At 42.3% G+C, this 17,779-nt stretch overlaps 1 protein-coding gene across 1 annotated transcript in view; it reads left to right on the top strand.

Annotated features, from left to right (window-relative positions):
• Positions 1-17,779, top strand: part of st14 (ST14 transmembrane serine protease matriptase) — a 71,370-nt gene that overhangs the window by 48,747 nt on the left and 4,844 nt on the right. Inside the window, exons 13-19 of the mRNA XM_061915998.1 lie at positions 3,613-3,717; positions 4,772-4,879; positions 4,961-5,074; positions 5,526-5,645; positions 5,988-6,168; positions 16,722-16,990; positions 17,491-17,627. Coding sequence (XP_061771982.1) covers positions 3,613-3,717; positions 4,772-4,879; positions 4,961-5,074; positions 5,526-5,645; positions 5,988-6,168; positions 16,722-16,990; positions 17,491-17,627 — 1,034 coding nt within the window. The remainder of the gene's footprint in view (positions 1-3,612; positions 3,718-4,771; positions 4,880-4,960; positions 5,075-5,525; positions 5,646-5,987; positions 6,169-16,721; positions 16,991-17,490; positions 17,628-17,779) is intronic.

Genomic DNA, 17,779 nt, shown 5'->3' with positions numbered 1-17,779 from the left:
CCATGATCGACTTTGTAGTTGTGTCATCGGATTTGCGGTCTCGTGTTTTGGACACTCAGGTGAAGAGTGTTAGTTGGCTGCGATGGTGGGGGAGGATACCGGAGAGACTTGGCAGGCACAAACGCATTGTGAAGGTCTGCTGGGAACGCCTAGCAGAGTCTCCTGTCAGAGAGATGTTCAATTCCCACCTCCGGAAGAACTTTGAACATGTCACGAGGGAGGTGCTGGACATTGAGTCCGAGTGGACGATGTTCCGTACCTCTATTGTCAAGGCCGCTGATTGGATCTGTGGCCGCATGGTGGATGGTGCCTGTCGTGGCGGTAATCCTAGAACCCGCTGGTAGACACCAGCGGTGAGGGATGCCGTCAAGCTGAAGGAGTCCTATCGGGTTCTTTTGGCTCATAGGACTCCGGAGGCAGCAGACAGGTACTAAAAGGCCAAGCGGTGTGTGGCTTCAGCGGTCGCGGAGGCAAATATTCGGGAGAAGTTCGGGGAAGTCATAAAAACGACTTTGAGATGGCTTTGACGTGATTCTGGACCACCATACGCCGCCTCAGGAAGGGGAAGCAGTGCAATAATAATAATACATTTTACTTATAAGGCGCCTTTCTGGGCACTCGAGGGCACCGTACAAAATCAAAACAATACAATCAATTGGATAAAAACAACAACAAAGATTGATAAGATTTACAATGAATAAGCAGTCAGGAATAGGTGTGTTTTGAGTCTTGATTTGAAGAGGGATATTAAGTCTAAGTTACGAAGGTCCGGTGATATTGAGTTCCAAAGATGAGGGGCAGAGCGGATGAAAGCTCGGACACGCACGGGGGACAGTTTAAATAAGGGGACAGTGAGATGGATGGATGAAGAAGATCGTAGGGAATGGGAGGGCGTGGGGAAAAGGAGCAAGTCAAAGATATATGACAGAGAGAGGTTATGGATAGCTTTGAAAGTGAGGATAAATATTTTAAAGTGGATACGGTGTTTGATGGGTAGCCAGTGGAGTTGCTGCAGAACAGGGGTGATGTGCTGGATTGAAGGGGTTCTGGTGATTATTCGGGCTGCAGAGTTCTGGAGAAGCTGAAGTGACTTGTGAGGGAAACCAAACAGGAGAGAGTTGGAGTAGTCCAGACGAGAGGTGACAAGGCTACGGACTAGTATGGCAGCAGTATACGGGGTAAGGGATGGGGAACGTCGATTAATGTTTCGTAGAGGAAAGTAAGCAGACCGGGTAATGTTGTTTATGTGGGCTTGAAAGGAGATTGTGCTGTCGAAGATGTCGACAATGTCAACACCGTGTATGGTGGGGATGGTGTTCTGCTGACCTCGACTGGGGATGTTGTGGATCGGTGGGGGGAATACTTCAAAGACCTCCTCAATCCTACCAACACGTCTTTTTATGTGGAAGCAGTGCCTGGGGAATCTTTGGTGGGATCTTCTATTTCTGGGTCTGAGGTTACTGAGGTAGTTAAAAAGCTCCTCGTTGGCAAAGTCTTAAGGCTCTGGATGCTGTGGGGCTGTCTTGGCTGACAAGAATCTGCAACGTTGCTTGGACATCGGGGGTGGTACCTCTGGATTGGCAGACCGGGGTGGTGGTTCCTTTCTTTAAAGAAAGGGAACCGGAGGGTGTGTTTGTGGAATCACACTCCTCAGCCTTCCCGGTAAGGTCTATTCAGGTGTACTGGAGAGGAGGCCACGCCGACTAGTCGAACCTCAGATTCGGGAGGAACAGTGTGGTTTTCGTCCTGTTTGTGGAACTGAGGACCGGCTCTGTTCTCTCGGCAGGGTCCTTGAGGGTGCATGGGAGTTTGCCCAACCAGTCTTCATGCGCTTTGTGGACTTGGAGAGAAGGCATTCAACCGTGTACCCCGGGAAGTCCTGTGAGGAGTGCCCAGAGAGTATGGGGTAACGGACTGTGGCGGTCTTCTCCCTGTATGATCAGTGTCAGATCTTGATCCGCATTGCCGGCAGTAAGTTGGACCCATTTCCAGTGAGGGTTGAACTCTTTGTCACCGATTGTGTTCATAACTTTTATGGAAATAATTTGTAGGCGCAGTCAGGGCATTGAGAGTATCTGGTTTGGTGGCTGCAGGATTAAGTCTCTGCTTTTTGCAGAGGATGTGGTCCTGATGGCTTCATCCGGCCAAGATCTTCAGCTTTCACTTGATCGATTCTCAGCCGAGTGTGAAGCAACTGGGATGGGGCTCAGCACCTCCAAGTCCGAGTCCAAGTTTTTCTGGGTCGGGGAGGAAATTTTGCCCCAAGTGGAGGAGTTCAAGTACCTCGGAGTCTTGTGCACGAGTGAGGGATGAGTGGATCATGAGATCGACAGGTGGATCTGTGCATCGTCTTCAGTAATGCGGACGCTGTATCGATCCGTTGTGGTGAAGAAGGAGCTGAGCTGGAAGGCAAAGCTCTCAATTTACCGGTCGATCTACGTTCCCATCCACACCTATGGTAATGAGCTTTGGGTTATGACCGAAAGGACAAGATCACGGGTATAAGCGGCAACAATTAGCTTCCTCTGCCAAGTGGCAGGGCTCTCCCTTAGAGATAGGGTGAGAAGCTCTGTCATCTGGGAGGAACTCAAAATAAAGCCGCTGCTCGAGAGGAGCCTGATGAGGTGGTTTGGGCATCTGCCCGAAACCCCTCCCAGAGGTGTTTCGGGCACGTCCGACCGGTAGGAGGCCAGGGGAAAGACTATCTCTCCCGGCTAGCCTGGAAACGCCTCGGGATCCCCCGGGAGGAGCTGGACAAAGACGCTGGGGAGTGGGAAGTCTAGGCTTCCCTGCTGCTGCCCCCGCGACCCGACCTCGGATAAGCGGAAGAAGATGGATGGATGGATGGATGGCTGGATGGATGGAAGTGCAAACCGGAGAATAGGGCCCATACTGCGGTACTTGTGCATTGTGTGTACTATTGACTACATTGTGATTTGAGTACCCCGTCGTCCATCTTTTGGAGGAGTTCTACAGTTTGAGGGCACAAGGAACAAAATAGTTTTATTTCGAGTTGGAGCAAAAGTCTGAAGTGCTGCTGACTGTTCACACTGGGCTGTCTGTGTGGTTGCAGAAGATCTAGATTGTTCTGGATTATCCTGGGTTGTATGGTGTTGAAGAGCATTTAGTAAGCCTTGAAATCATCCACAAGGTATGAGTGAATGAGCTAGAGGATGGCCTTGCCCACATTTTTTTTTCCTGGTAGACAAACTGCAGAGGGTCCTGGGCATGTTGCACTTGGGACTTGAGGATGTGCCTTGAGTAACAAGATAAGAAGGTCAGCTAGATGAATAGTTTGAGTTTGACAGGCTGTGATTAGAAGGTAACAGTGTGGTGGCTGTTCGACTGGCGTTCAATGATAGAGGTTTAGATTTGAACAGGACTAATCAGAATGGAAAGCTCAGTTATTTGTTTCATTTAATTGTTTGCCAGTGTCACTCAGGAGCACTCCACGCTGAAAGCTCTTGATGTTATCTCTATAAATGGATATATAAATGCACTGATCAACAAGATGGTGGATGGCAGTGTGACATCTAAAAACATACAGTGCCACTTAATTTCTCTTAAACTGTCATACTCTTATTTTTTTTTATTTTCTCCTTCTGCTTTTAGCTTGCCCCAACATGTTTGCCTGTGGTTCTGGCATTTGCATCTCCAAAGACCTCACGTGTGATGGCTGGAACGACTGTGGCGATATGAGTGATGAAAAGAACTGCAGTAAGTCCCCTCAATGAAACAACCCTAGTCTTTCCTGTGTATTTTTTTCTTGCTTGGCATACATTGTTTTAGATTTAACTTGAATGAATGAATGGTTTATTTTGAGCCATGCAAACAAAAAAAGAGAGTGACATAAAATACAAAATAAATATATAAATACATTATTTTTACACCTACATTGAAAACATTACATGTGACTAATCTTTTGTAGGTGTCAAGATTGGCTCAAAAGGGAGTGAGAACTTGTAGTCTGCTTAGCCTGTGTGTTTTATTTTGGTCAGATGCTGTCATGTCATTTGTACCAAAAAGTCTGGGGACATGTGACCATCGATTCTACTAAGTAACAATAGAATGAAATAACCACTTCTATTACAAAGCATGTACTGCTTTGGTTTCCATTCCGAGCCAAAGACCGTCTCTATGACAGTGCTCTAGTGTTTTTGAAAAATCTGCTGCAAAAATGTGAGTCAAGTTTTTTTTAACTGAACTCACAGTCCGCCACATTACAAAAAAAAAGAGAGGACCTGAAATGGAACCTTGAGGAACTCTACTACCATAACTAAAGATAGTGAACAAAAGGCTACTGACTGCATCTGAATTAAACAAGCTGCACCAAAATCTTATGTAAATCACATTACAAAAAAAAAAAGGTTTAACTGCCAAAAAGCAGTGCCTTGAGGAACACCTTAGTTATGTAAATCACAAGTTTGGACCCCAGCGCTCTGTTTGCTAGCAAGGTTAAAATCTTACTGCAAGGATCTGCCAATGTGTTTACAGTGATCCAAGTTCCTCTTTACAACAGGAGCACTCCAGTCCTTTTAGGAATTTGTTGCAAAAATGTTTGTCTCCCAAGTTTTGAACTAAACTCAGGGGCCGGATTTGGCTCCGGGGCCACCAGTGGAACAGCATGGCTGTGCACTGACTTATTTTATTTTTCTGGCTTTTTGTGTCGTGATACTACCTCATATGTGTTTGTTGAACTACTTCTGTCTTGAGCATTAAGCATAGTTGATTATCATTGCAAGACTGAAACATGGCTTCTCTTTCACCTCAGAGTGCGACAATGACCAGTTTGGTTGTCGTAACGGTTTGTGCAAACCTAGAATGTGGGTGTGCGATCGCGTTAACGACTGTGGCGACAACACTGACGAGGAAAGTTGCAGTAAGTCAGTCCAACTGATGAAATATATGTGTTTTTGCCACCACACCATCTTAATTTTTTTGCCTGTTCCGTCGCCCGCAGGTTGTGAAGCGAACGAGTGGCGCTGTGGGAATGGCGTGTGTCTGCCTCAGGACGTTGTGTGCGACACAAAGATAGATTGCACGGATGGCAGCGACGAGGCCTCGTGTGAAACCTGTAAGTGCTGCCGCTTAATTTCTTGCAATTTCAGTTGTGTGTTGTAAAATCCACAGCAGAGTGGTTTCATAAGAATGTTACACAAGCTATTATGTGCTTCATCCACTGTGTGGTGCAGGTTTAGGCTTTACCAATCTGCGAACGTCACCCTTCAATGTTTTTTTTCTTACAGTGAACATTCTCTTGTTTACTTTTTGAATCAAATTACCTTTTTTTCTCCATCGTTTACACACACCCAGAGTTTCCCTTATTTGTACATCTGTGAATAAAGAGGGATATTAAACCTTGAGCCAAATCCATAATCCCAATCAATGCAATCTCTTCAATCACAATGCATTGTGTATTCAAGGCTAACTTTGCAGGCCCGCTGATTGCATAGTGTTGTTTTGCTTTGAGCTAGCGGTCGATGTGCTTTGATTTGGGCTTCATTTGCTTGTCCCCACCACTGTAGCACCGGGTATCTGCTCTGACTTCAGCTTCAAGTGTAAGAGCGGCGACTGTGTCAACAAGGTGAACGCCGAATGTGACCGCGTCAATGACTGCTCTGATAACTCGGACGAGGCCAGCTGCAGTAAGTAGTAGTTAGGATCTTCCTTATTTTGTCCCCTTTGCTGGATTCTTTGTATTGAGCTGAACATCCCTTTAATCTCCCCATTTTCATTTAAAGAACATTATGAAAAAATCTGTATTGAATCTGGCTGTCTGTTCTTGGAAAAAAAGCCTTAGGGCCGCTAAATGTTTTTTTTGTAACCTACTCTTGTTATAATCAGCTTCCGCCTTAGGGTGTGGCTGTTTTTGTATTTTGTTCATTCTACATTTATTGATGTTCCAAATAGTCTCAATAACATCTTAGCTGCTTCAGGTCGTTTTGTCTATATTATTCAGCAGTCTTACACTGTCTTCACTTTGCTAGATTGCGGCACTCGACCATACAAGCTGAATCGGATCGTCGGAGGCCAGAATGCCGAATTCGGAGAATGGCCTTGGCAGGTCAGCCTGCACTTCATGACGTATGGGCACGTTTGTGGGGCCTCCATCCTCTCCGAGAAGTGGATTCTTTCAGCTGCTCACTGCTTTGTCACCCACGACCCAGCGTGAGTCATATAATGTTTATACAAGTACACACATACATGCAATATATGTATACACATGTAAACACAGAGAAAATATCTTGTGCATACTGTTATTGTGCTGTGCATTTTATTATTCATCCCGTGTTTGACATTTTATCAGATTTCATCATGCCATATTCTTGGAAAAAAAAAAGAATTGAACTATGCACACAGCAGAGGACAAATTATACAAATTTCAAAGTCTGAAAAAGAGCCCCTGATGATAAAGTTAATTCAGAAAAACCTTGGGAGGGCGGGGGGTGCTTAAATTTACATCTAATTTTGTAGAAGGACTGAGCTGCACTCATTGGGGTGGCCTGTAGGTGGAGCACTCAGCATGCTGTTGAACACATGCTTCACTGTATTCAAGCCAAAAGGTGATCACGTTTCATAGATTCAAAACGAATATTGACTTCTCCTAAAGAAAACACTATAACATGATTATTTAATTACAAATATGAATCACATACTTCCTTATTCTCTTTTATTACATACAATTGTTTGAGCAAAACAAAGTCAATTGTATACAATGTCTATTACTCATTGAAATCACTTGCCCTCAAAGGTCCTTTTGTGACCAATGATTTATTCTTTGGACTTGTAAACATGAACAAAAAATGTATTTTGAGAAAATAAAGATATTGACCTAATAGCTAGCATCGACCCTATACTGATGCCACCTTTCATATCAACACCACCAACTTATGGATAGATCCCGCTCTTGTGTGTCGTGTACTGACTGTGACAATGCCGACACACCAACAGTTATTATATTATTATTTCTTGACTTTGATTAATCTACATGATAATTTCCTGTTAAGTTCTTACTTTATGCTGTAATGTGGTTCCATCTACACTTCTTAAACTTTACTCAGCACTAATCTTTTCTATTATTTCAAGTTTGATTAGATACTATAAAAAGCAGTTTAGTTGCTGTTAGGGGACAATGTGTATGGAGACACACTAATAGCTTCCAAAAATAAATATATAATTAGCCAGAAGTGAACCCCATTTATGAAAGAAATAATTGGCAATAGCGATTATGTACTTTGTCACATCTCTACTTTATTCAAGTCATTCATTTTCTACTGCTTGTCCTGTTAATGGTTGTGGGTGAGTCGTAGCTGAGCCCATTTGACTTTAGTGGGTACCTCCTGAACTTTTAACCACACAAATATTACATTACAAATTACAGTCACAATGGTGGATATTTTAAAGTACAATTTGCCTAAAATGTTTATTTGTGTCATGTTACTTTGAACCCAGTATTAGGGATGCAAATCTTACAACAACTCAGTTCAATTCTTATCCGATTGTTAGGCTAGCCACATTTCGATCCTGGATAAGATTCTGGTTTTGCATTCATTACTATTAGTAATTAAGGTGCCAATACCAGGATAAACAACATTGCTTTATGTCAGTGTTTCTTATACTGTGGTACACTACCGCTAGTGGTACGCGTGCTCCATCAAGTGGTGTATGCCAAATAATCACTTCATTAAATATTTAAACAGTGTTACTGTTCAAACTGTGTGTAATGTAACAGTCGCCTAAAATACTATATATACAGTTCTTGTTAAATAAAACCTCTGCATAGTTTTTAATGAATATTCAGGCCAACTATGCTACTGCATTTTAATGTTGGTCATTACACTGGTTCTTGGAGAGCCGGGTGTTTTCATAGGTTGTACTTGGTGGAGAAAAGTTTGAGAACTCCAGGTTTATATGCAAAACAAACAGCTCTGAATTTGTTGTTAGAATTAAAGTTAAAGTACCAAAGATTGTCACAGACACACTAGGTGTGGCAAAATTATTCTCTGCATTTGACCCATCACCCTTGATCACTTTAAATAGGTCCTTTTAATGCAAAATCATATATTCTTACCTATTGGTACCTGTTTTTTGTATTTGGGATCTGCAGAAGTCCCAAAATGTTGAAATCAATGCATGGAGACATTGCGGAGTCTTATATAAAATAATCTTGCCTTCCTTCATACTTCCCGCAAACAAGCTCCTTGGAATTTGCACAACCTGTGACGTTTTTCGCAGCGATGATTTCACCGCATTATCTATATATGGTATACATTTACACAAACTACTTTACGCAAGTCCGCCATTGTAGCCCAATGTTGTTATCAATTAGCTCTTATTTCTTTATCCTCTTGATGTGGGGCAGACTGGCTCGTACATGCACATGCATCCTCCGCTGTTGCCATTTCTAATTAAAATGAGCGTATAGTTATAACTTATCTGTCAGTAGACTATGGAAGTGCTAAAAACTACAACATGGCTAACGGGGAGAAGACACACTTAAAGTGGAAGCAAGTAAATAAGACCAGCCCACAAAATGGTGCATCCTTAAGTGACGGTCAGGATAACGCTTAAAGATGACCTGTAAAACATAATCTATACAACATTTTGAGAACCACTATCGAATGTTATGTAGACCACAAGGAAGTGTTTTAAATCTGAAAAAAAAATGACCCTTTTAAAGGAAAGTGGTTATGTTCCCCAAAAAATGGTTCAATGAAGTCATTCTAAACTTGTAAATACACACAGGTAAACCTACATTTAGTTTTGTTTACAATTAGAGTTGCGCGTTATAAAGGATATGAAATTATGAATTATATAAAATTGGTTGTCAATAGAGCTTTTAACACTAGTTATATCGTGATAATCCATGTTGACACATTCTAGTTGGGTCCTGAACATTTGTCAGCGATAAAGGAATGGACGAGTCTCAATGCAATATAGCATTCTTGCTTGCGGCTAACGTCCCTCCACAGTGCAAAGCCACTTTCAAGCCAGCAATCTTTACGCTTATGACAAATAAACTAAGTTTTTTACAAATATCATTCTCACCGGAAGATAAGAAATAGCTAAACATGTTTCACTACACACAGTAAGATGATAAAATAAGCCATGCTGGCCACTAACTGCTCTGTAGCGTTTTTGAATGTAAACAAAAAAAGTGCGTGGACTGATACAAATATTGACTTTAGTGATACCAAGTATAAGAGCCATATGTAATCTATACTAAGATATTTTTACTATCACAAAATATTTTGTTATTTTTAAGCAGTAGAATATGGATGGACGGATGGGTTTACAAACTAAGGAAATAAGTTTGTGGGCACAGGAGGACTTTAAAGGCAAAAAACAAATAATTTCAATCAGAGCCAATAGTAGGAACTATTTGAAATATTTAATTGATATTGTTACACCAACATCCTATGTTTTTTCTGATTATGATTTTGATAAAAAATGTAATCGTTCAATGATCTTGAACATTTGAAATATCAGTATCAGCATTGATATGAACAATGTAACTACTTGGTATTTGATCGATACCTAAATTTGTAGTAACACCTTAACCTAATGTAAACTATTTAAACAACAGAAAAAAAGATACTCATTACATTTTAACATCAAGTGTAGATAGAATCATGCTACAACAAAGTAACCCGATAGTAACAGTAACTTATCAAGTAAATTAATATTATCCATTTATCCACTTTCTACCACTTGTCCCTCTCGGGGATGGGGAGGCTGGAGCCTGTCCCAGCTGCACTCAAGTGGAAGGCAAGGTACACCCTGGACAAGTCGCCACCATCACAGGGCCAACACAGATAGAAAGACAACATTCACACACTAGGGCCAATTCAGTGTAGATTAATAGGTGTTATTAAAATGTTTTGATTTTTTAAAATAGATTATTGAAGATTTGGGGGATCGATTCATAAATTAAAAAAAGCACTTTGGAGAGTGCGGAACCTCTGCCAGGCCTTATTTCCCAATAGTAAAGAATTCTTAGAAACACCCCCAAAATCTAATCACTTATTCCTTATCCAACTTCTGACATTTGCTCAAAGGTTCATCAACATCCGCTGATAACCATAAGCTCAACATAGCTATGAGGTCTGTCACACCGCTGCCTCTATACTTGGCTGTTATCTACCGCCCCCCAAGGCCCTATTTGGACTTTATCAATGAATTCTCAGAGTTCGTTGCTGATCTAGTGACACACGCCGATAATATAATTATAATGGGGGCTTTAATATCCATATGAATACCCCATCAGACCCACCGTGCGTGGCGCTCCAGACTATAATTGATAGCTGTGGTCTTACACAAATAATAAATGAACCCATGCATCGCAACGGTATTACGATAGACCTCGTGCTTGTCAGGGGTATCACTGTTTCCAAAGTTATGATACTCCCGTATACTAAAGTAATGTCCGATCATTACCTTATAAAATTCGAGGTTCAGACTCATTTTCGGCAAGCTAATAATAATAATAACTCCTATAGCAGCCGCAACATTAATGCTGCCACAACGACAACTCTTGCTGACCTACTGCCCTTGGTAATGGCACCATTCCCAAAGTATGTGGGCTCCATTGATAACCTCGCGAACAACTTTAACGACGCCCTGCGCCAAACCATTGATAGTATAGCACAGCTGAAGTTAAAAAAGGCTCCAAAAAGGCGTACCCCATGGTTTATTGAAGAAACTAGAGCTCAGAAATTATGTAAAAAGCTGGAACGCAAATGGCGCATGACTAAACTTGGGGTGCACCATCAAGCATGGAGTGATAGTTTAAATAAATAATAAATGGGTTGTACTTGTATAGCGCTTTTCTACCTTCAAGGTACTCAAAGCGCTTTGACACTACTTCCACATTTACCCATTCACACACACATTCACACACTGATGGAGGGAGCTGCCATGCAAGAGGCTAACCAGCACCCATCAGGAGCAAGGGTGAAGTGTCTTGCTCAGGACACAACGGACGTGACGAGGTTGGTACTAGGTGGGATTTGAACCAGGGATCCTCGGGTTGCGCTCGGCCACTCTTCCACTGCGCCACGCCGTCCCGTTTAATAACTTATAAACGCATGCTTACCTTAGCTAAAGCTAAATATTACTCAAATCTCATCCACCTTAATAAAAACGATCCTAAATTTTTGTTTAATACGGTAGTATCGCTAACCCAACAAGGGACTCCTTCCAGTAGCTACACTCCCTCAGTAGACGACTTTATGAAATTCTTTAATAAGAAAATTGAAGTCATTAGAAAGGAGATTAAAGACAATGCGTCCCGGCTACAACTGGGTTCTATTAACACAGACACGATTGTATACACGGCGGATACTGCCCTCCAAAATAGTTTCCCTCGTTTTGAGGAAATAACATTAGAAGAATTGTTACAACGTGTAAATGGAATAAAACAAACATGTTTACTTGACCCACTTCCTGGGAAACTTATCAAGGAGCTCTCTGTATTATTAGGTCCATCAGTGCTAAATATTATAAACTTATCACTTTCCTCTGGCACTGTTCCCCTAGCATTTTAAAAAAAAGCGTTTTTTCATCCTCTCCTTAAAAGACCTAACCTCAATCCTGACCTCATGGTAAACTACCGACCGGTGTCTCACCTTCCCTTTATTTCAAAAATCCTCAAAAAAATTGTTGCTGAGCAGTTAAATGAACACTTAGCGTCTAACAATCTCTGTGAAACCTTTCAAGCCGGTTTCAGGGCAAATCACTCTACTGAGACAGCACTCGCAAAAATGACAAATGATCTATTGCTAACGATGGATTCTGATGCATCATCTATGTTGCTGCTCCTCGATCGTAGCGCTTCTTTCGATACCGTCGATCATAATATTTTATTAGAGCGTATCAAAATACGAATTGGTATTTCAGTCTTAGCCCTGTCTTGGTTTAACTCTTATCTTACTGACAGGATGCAGTGCGTGTCCCATAACAATGTGACCTCGGACTATGTTAAGGTAACGTGTGGAGTTCCCCAGGGTTCGGGCCTTGGCCCTGCACTCTTCAGCATCTACATGCTGCCGCTAGGTGACATCGTACGCAAATACGGTGTTAGCTTTCACTGTTATGCTAATGACAACCAACTCTACATGCCCCTAAAGCTGACCAACACGCAGGACTGTAGTCATCTGGAGGCGTGTCTTAATGAAATTAAACAATGGATGTCCGCTAACTTTTTGCAACTCAACGCCAAAAAAAACTAAATGCTGATTATCGGTCCTGCTAGACACCGTCCTGTATTTAATAATACAACTTTAACATTTGACAACCTAACACTTAAACAAGGCGACTCGGTAAGGAATCTGGGTATTATCTTCGACCCAACTCTCTCCTTTGTGTCACACATTAAAAGCGTTACTAAAACGGCCTTCTTTCATCTCCGTAATATCGCTAAAATTCGCTCCATTTTGTCCACTAACAACGCTGAGATCATTATCCATGCGTTTAAGTCTCGCCTCGATTACTGTAACGTATTATTTTCGGGTCTCCCCATGTCTAGCATTAAAAGATTACAGTTTGTACAAAATGCGGCTGCTAAACTTTTGACAAGAACAAAAAAGTTTGATCATATTACGCCTATACTGGCTCACTTGCACTGGCTTCCTGTGCACTTAAGATGTGACTTTAAGGTTTTACTACTTACGTATAAAATACTACACGGTCTAGCTCCAGCCTATCTTGCCGATTGTATTGTACCATATGTCCCGGCAACAAAATCTGCGTTCAAAGAACTCCGGCTTATTAGTGATTCCCAGAGCCCAAAAAAAGTCTGCGGGCTATAGAGCGTTTTCCGTTCGGGCTCCAGTACTGTGGAATGCCCTCCCGGTAACAGTTCGAGATGCCACCTCAGTAAAAGCATTTAAGTCTCACTTTAAAACTCATTTGTATACTCTAGCCTTTAAATAGACCCCCTTTTTAGACCAGTTGATCTGCCGTTTCTTTTCTTTTTCTCCTCTGTCCCACTCTCCCTTGTGGAAGGGGTCCGGTCCGATGGCCATGAATGAAGTACTGGCTGTCCAGAGTCGGGACCCAGGATGGACCGCTCGCCTGTGTGTTGGCTGGGGACATCTCTGCGCTGCTGATCCGCCTCCGCTTGGGATGGTTTCCTATTTGCTCCACTGTGGGTGGGACTCTCGCTGCTGTGTTGGATCTGCTTTGGACTGGACTCTCGCGGTTGTGTTGGATCCACTATGGATTGAACTTTCACAGTATCATGTTAGACCTGCTTGACATCCATTGCTTTCGGTCCCCTAGAGGAGGAGGGGGGTTGCCTACATATGTGGTCCTGTCCAAGGTTTCTCATAGTCATCATTGTCACCGACGTCCCACTGGGTGTGAGTTTTCCTTGCCCTTATGTGGGCCCTACCGAGGATGTCGTAGTGGTTGGTGTTGTGGTTTGTGCAGCCCTTTGAAACACTAGTGATTTAGGGCTATATAAATAATCATTGATTGATTGATTGATTGATTGATTGATAGTTTAATAGTTGTCAGCTACCTAACAAACGGACTTCGGCCGACAAACCCCAGAGAATCCAAGGATAAATCAGATGTCATGTCCAGGTGTGTCTTTTTGTCTGTCTGTGACTTCCAAACAGGCTGCAAGAAGGTTCACTCATTGCACCAGTGTCAGCACTTGGGCACATTTGTTCTAAAGCGGAATGAAGCAAACTGTGTGAACTCTCTTGTCGGTCCCCGCCTCAAAAGTTCAGCCTCGTAAAGTAGTAAAAATGATCCGGATCACACTCAAAATGTAATCACTTGTTCCTAATCCTATTTTTGACATTTGCTGAAAGTTTAATCAAAGTCTTCCTATACATTTTTAAAATTTTTAGAAACTGACAAACACAAGTGGGACTTAGATTCACGGACTTGATTCTTGAACAGGATTCGTAATCAGAAACGTTTGTAAATGGAAGCAAATTTATCCATTAGAAACATCGTAAACAGGAATAATGAGCTTCAGCCTTGACAAAAGTCCTTATTTCAAAAGGTGTATTACACAGTACTTTACATCAAATATAAAACAAATGGCAAGTATAACAAGCAAATATGACCCTATAACAAAAATAACAAGGGGGCGATGGATGAACATTGTATTTATTAACCAAGGCAACAAACAACCAGCCTAAGGCCCCGTTTACGCTAAGGTTATCCAGGGTAAATCACACCTAACCTTATCCATGTCCACACACAACAATGCCACCGTTTAAAGGGGAACATTATCACAATTTCAAAAGGGTTAAAAACAATAAAAATCAGTTCCCAGTGGCTTGTTGTATTTATCGAAGTTTTTTTCAAAATTTTACCGGTCCTGGAATATCCCTAAATAAAGCTTTAAAGTGCCTTATTTTTGCTATCTTCGAAACCACTCTCCAGTTCCCTGTGACGTCATGCAGGGCTGCCAATACAAACAAAATGGCGGTTACCACAGCAAGCTATAGCGACATTAGCTCGGATTCAGACTCGGATTTCAGCGGTTTAAGCGATTCAACAGATTACGCGTGTATTGAAACATATGGTCGGAGTATGGAGGCAGATAGCGAAAACGAAATTGAAGAAGAAATTGAAGCTATTGAGCGAATAGCTATTGACGCTATTCGGCCATAGCGTGGGTGTACCTAATGAAGTGGCCCATAGCATGGCTGCCTTATTAGCATCGCCGGTATTATGTGCAGACCAAACGATAAGGACTTTCACATCTTGTGACACTGGAGCAACTTAAATCCGTCGATTGGTAAGTGTTTGTTTCGCATTATATGTGGGTATCTAGTTTCAAATGTACATACAGCTACTGTAAATAGCATGTTAGCATCTATTAGCATAGCATGTTAGCATCGATTAGCTGGCAGTCATGCCGTGACCAAATATGTCTGATTAGCACATAAGTCAACAACATCAACAAAACTCACCTTTGTGATTTGGTTGACTTAATTGTTGCAAATGCATCTGCAGGTTATCCATACATCTCTGTGCCATGTCTGTCTTAGCATCGCCGGTCAAATGTGAAGACACTTTGGTACATTCAATGGGGTTCTGGCGGCAGATTTCTTGCCAGTGGTCAACTTGAATCCCTCCCTGTTAGTGTTGTTACACCCTCCGACAACACACCGACGAGGCATGATGTCTCCAAGGTTCCAAAAAATAGTCGAAAAAACGGAATATAACAGAGCTGAGACCCGGTGTTTGTAATGTGAAAATGAATATGGTGGGTGTGTTACCTCGGAGACGTCACGTTCTGACGTCATCGCTAAAAGACAGATAAACAGAAAGGCGTTTAATTTTCCAAAATTCACCCATTTAGAGCTCGGAAATCTGTTAAAAAAATACATGGTCTTTTTTCTGCAACATCAAGGTATATATTGACGCTTGCATAGGTTTGGTGATAATGTTCCCCTTTAAGACCCCTAAGTGGCTTTTGTTTGACGGCACAACTCGACTTAGTACGCATGAGCGGAAAAAAGAAAAGAAAAAAAAAAGCGTCGATCTGCTCTCCAATAGATGACTTAACGTTTTTCGGTAAATAGACTCACAGCTGACGCAAACATTTGAAAGTTCTCTTGCCGTGCCGTCTGAGAAGTGTGGTATACAAAATAGCTGCAATCGCCCGTTGCCTTCTCTTAAGGAATTGATTTGTGATTTCCAAAAGCGTCTCTACATGTAGAAGAAGGAGAAACACGGGCATGTCTGGATGATCCACACCTATCTTTGTTATGAAGCTGTGTGGAGCGTGGTCTTTCTGGCGTCACTACCTGTGTGAGCGGGGCCTTTCTGCGTCACTTCCTCTCCGAACTCTCTTTGTAAACGATCAAGGAGTCCATACAAAACTAAGTGCCGGAGATTCAAGAAATGCACGGCGCACTAACCTGTGTAAAAATTTGTTCGAGGAGGGGAACCTTAAACGATGCTTTAGTGTGGCTGAAACCGGGCTTAGGCTAAATAATTATTTGTTTAAGGGGTTAAACGACTTAGTGTAGACATGGCGTTACTGTCCTCTATGCATGCAGCCCACCTGCTGACACACACATATTCACACTTTGAAATCCCAAAATTCCTTAACTTTAACATTCATGTTGCTACAGTGATTAAGAATAAAACATTTTAGAATCCACTTTACCTTGCCGGTTAATCGTCTTGGCTTTTAGTGGAGGAGAAAGAGGGGGAGGCTATAGATACTTTCTGAATGTTTTAAGCAACATTTTGCTAGCCCATTACTTTTTTGGACTCCTAATGAGCTATCAAAACTAGAAAAATATTGTTAAAAGCCTGAAAGACACAAAACTAACACACTAGCACAGTAGCTAACGACAGCATTGCTATGCTGACTGAATGAAGACCGGATATCGATCAGACTGCCCACATTGATTGTGCTGCCGAGCACAAAATTGTCGCACTACGAGGCACACAATCGGAGGATGAATAGTTCCTTCACTGAAAGCATATTTTTATTGGTCTGTAGTTCGTAAATCAAAAGGTTTTCACAATGAGGGATTCGTAAATTGAGGTTACACTGTGCCTCCTGGTGGAGGTAACACAAGCGTCGATTGAGATGTAAATCGCTTTTTTACGGCACTCTTAACCAGTAAAAACCCACTCAAGTGGAAAGAGTCGAGATTTGAACCCACAACTGCCTCTGAGTTTGTCTTTCCACAAAGCATTGCATATTTCTTCTAGTTATATAACCTTTGTTGTTTCAGGAACCACGTAGCATTCAACTGGCAAGCGTACAGCGGCATGCAGGACCAGTACAAGCAAGATGGAGTCCAGCGCCGTGCCGTGGAGAGGATCATCAGCCACCCGGATTACAACCAGATGACCTTTGACTACGACATCGCCCTGCTGGAGCTCAGGGAGCCTCTGGAATTGTCTAATACTATCCAACCCATCTGCCTACCCGCTTCCTCCCACGTCTTCCCTGCAGGCATGTCCTGCTGGGTCACGGGTTGGGGCGCGCTCCGAGAAGGAGGTATTCTGCATACATTGTTGATTCTTCTTCCCAACTGTGTAAGTTTTTTGTGGGTAATTATTGTACCCATTTCAGCTATTCATCCTCAATTGTGGGTGACCCACTCTGGAGTAGTGTTTTTTTTTTTGTTTTTTTTTACACCCTCTTTGCATATTAGACACTCACTAAAATGAAGACATCACACTCCTCCCCCGTGCCTCTTACAATGAACTATTCATCTTCTTTCACTCTTTTCATCTTTCATCCTGTCTTCTTTGCCTACTTTAATGTCCTCCCTGCTTCTTTATCTCTCACATCATGCTTTTCTCCAGCCTCTCTCATCTTTTTCTAATCTGCTCTATTCCATTAAGCCGTTCCCCATATCCATACATCAAGACAGGCGCCGCTCTCCCGGGAAGCCTCTTAAACCTTCATTAGCTAACACTAATCTGGCCCATTAACACCTTTGATTTGAGGGACGAACACGACAGAGCGCCGACCCCTTTGTCCTGTTTTCTCAGGTCAAAAGGCGCAGCTCCTGCAGAAGGCCTCAGTGAAGATCATCAACGACTCTGTGTGTAACGTGGTCACGGAGGGCCAGCTAACCTCCCGGATGCTCTGCAGTGGCTTCTTGGCCGGAGGAGTTGATGCATGCCAGGTAATAGGAAATTCCATGGACAAATAATGTTTCTACTTCTTGGGGATGTAACGATAAACGGTTTTATTGATAATTGCGGTGAAACTCACTACGTTAGTATTACCGTTTTGCTAGCATGAAAACGAGAGACATTAACGTTTTTCCGTTTTAAA

Source organism: Nerophis ophidion, linkage group LG11 (assembly GCF_033978795.1).
Source record: "Nerophis ophidion isolate RoL-2023_Sa linkage group LG11, RoL_Noph_v1.0, whole genome shotgun sequence".
NCBI classification, from domain to species: Eukaryota; Metazoa; Chordata; class Actinopteri; order Syngnathiformes; family Syngnathidae; genus Nerophis; species Nerophis ophidion.
This window is presented reverse-complemented; position numbering and strand designations above follow the sequence as displayed.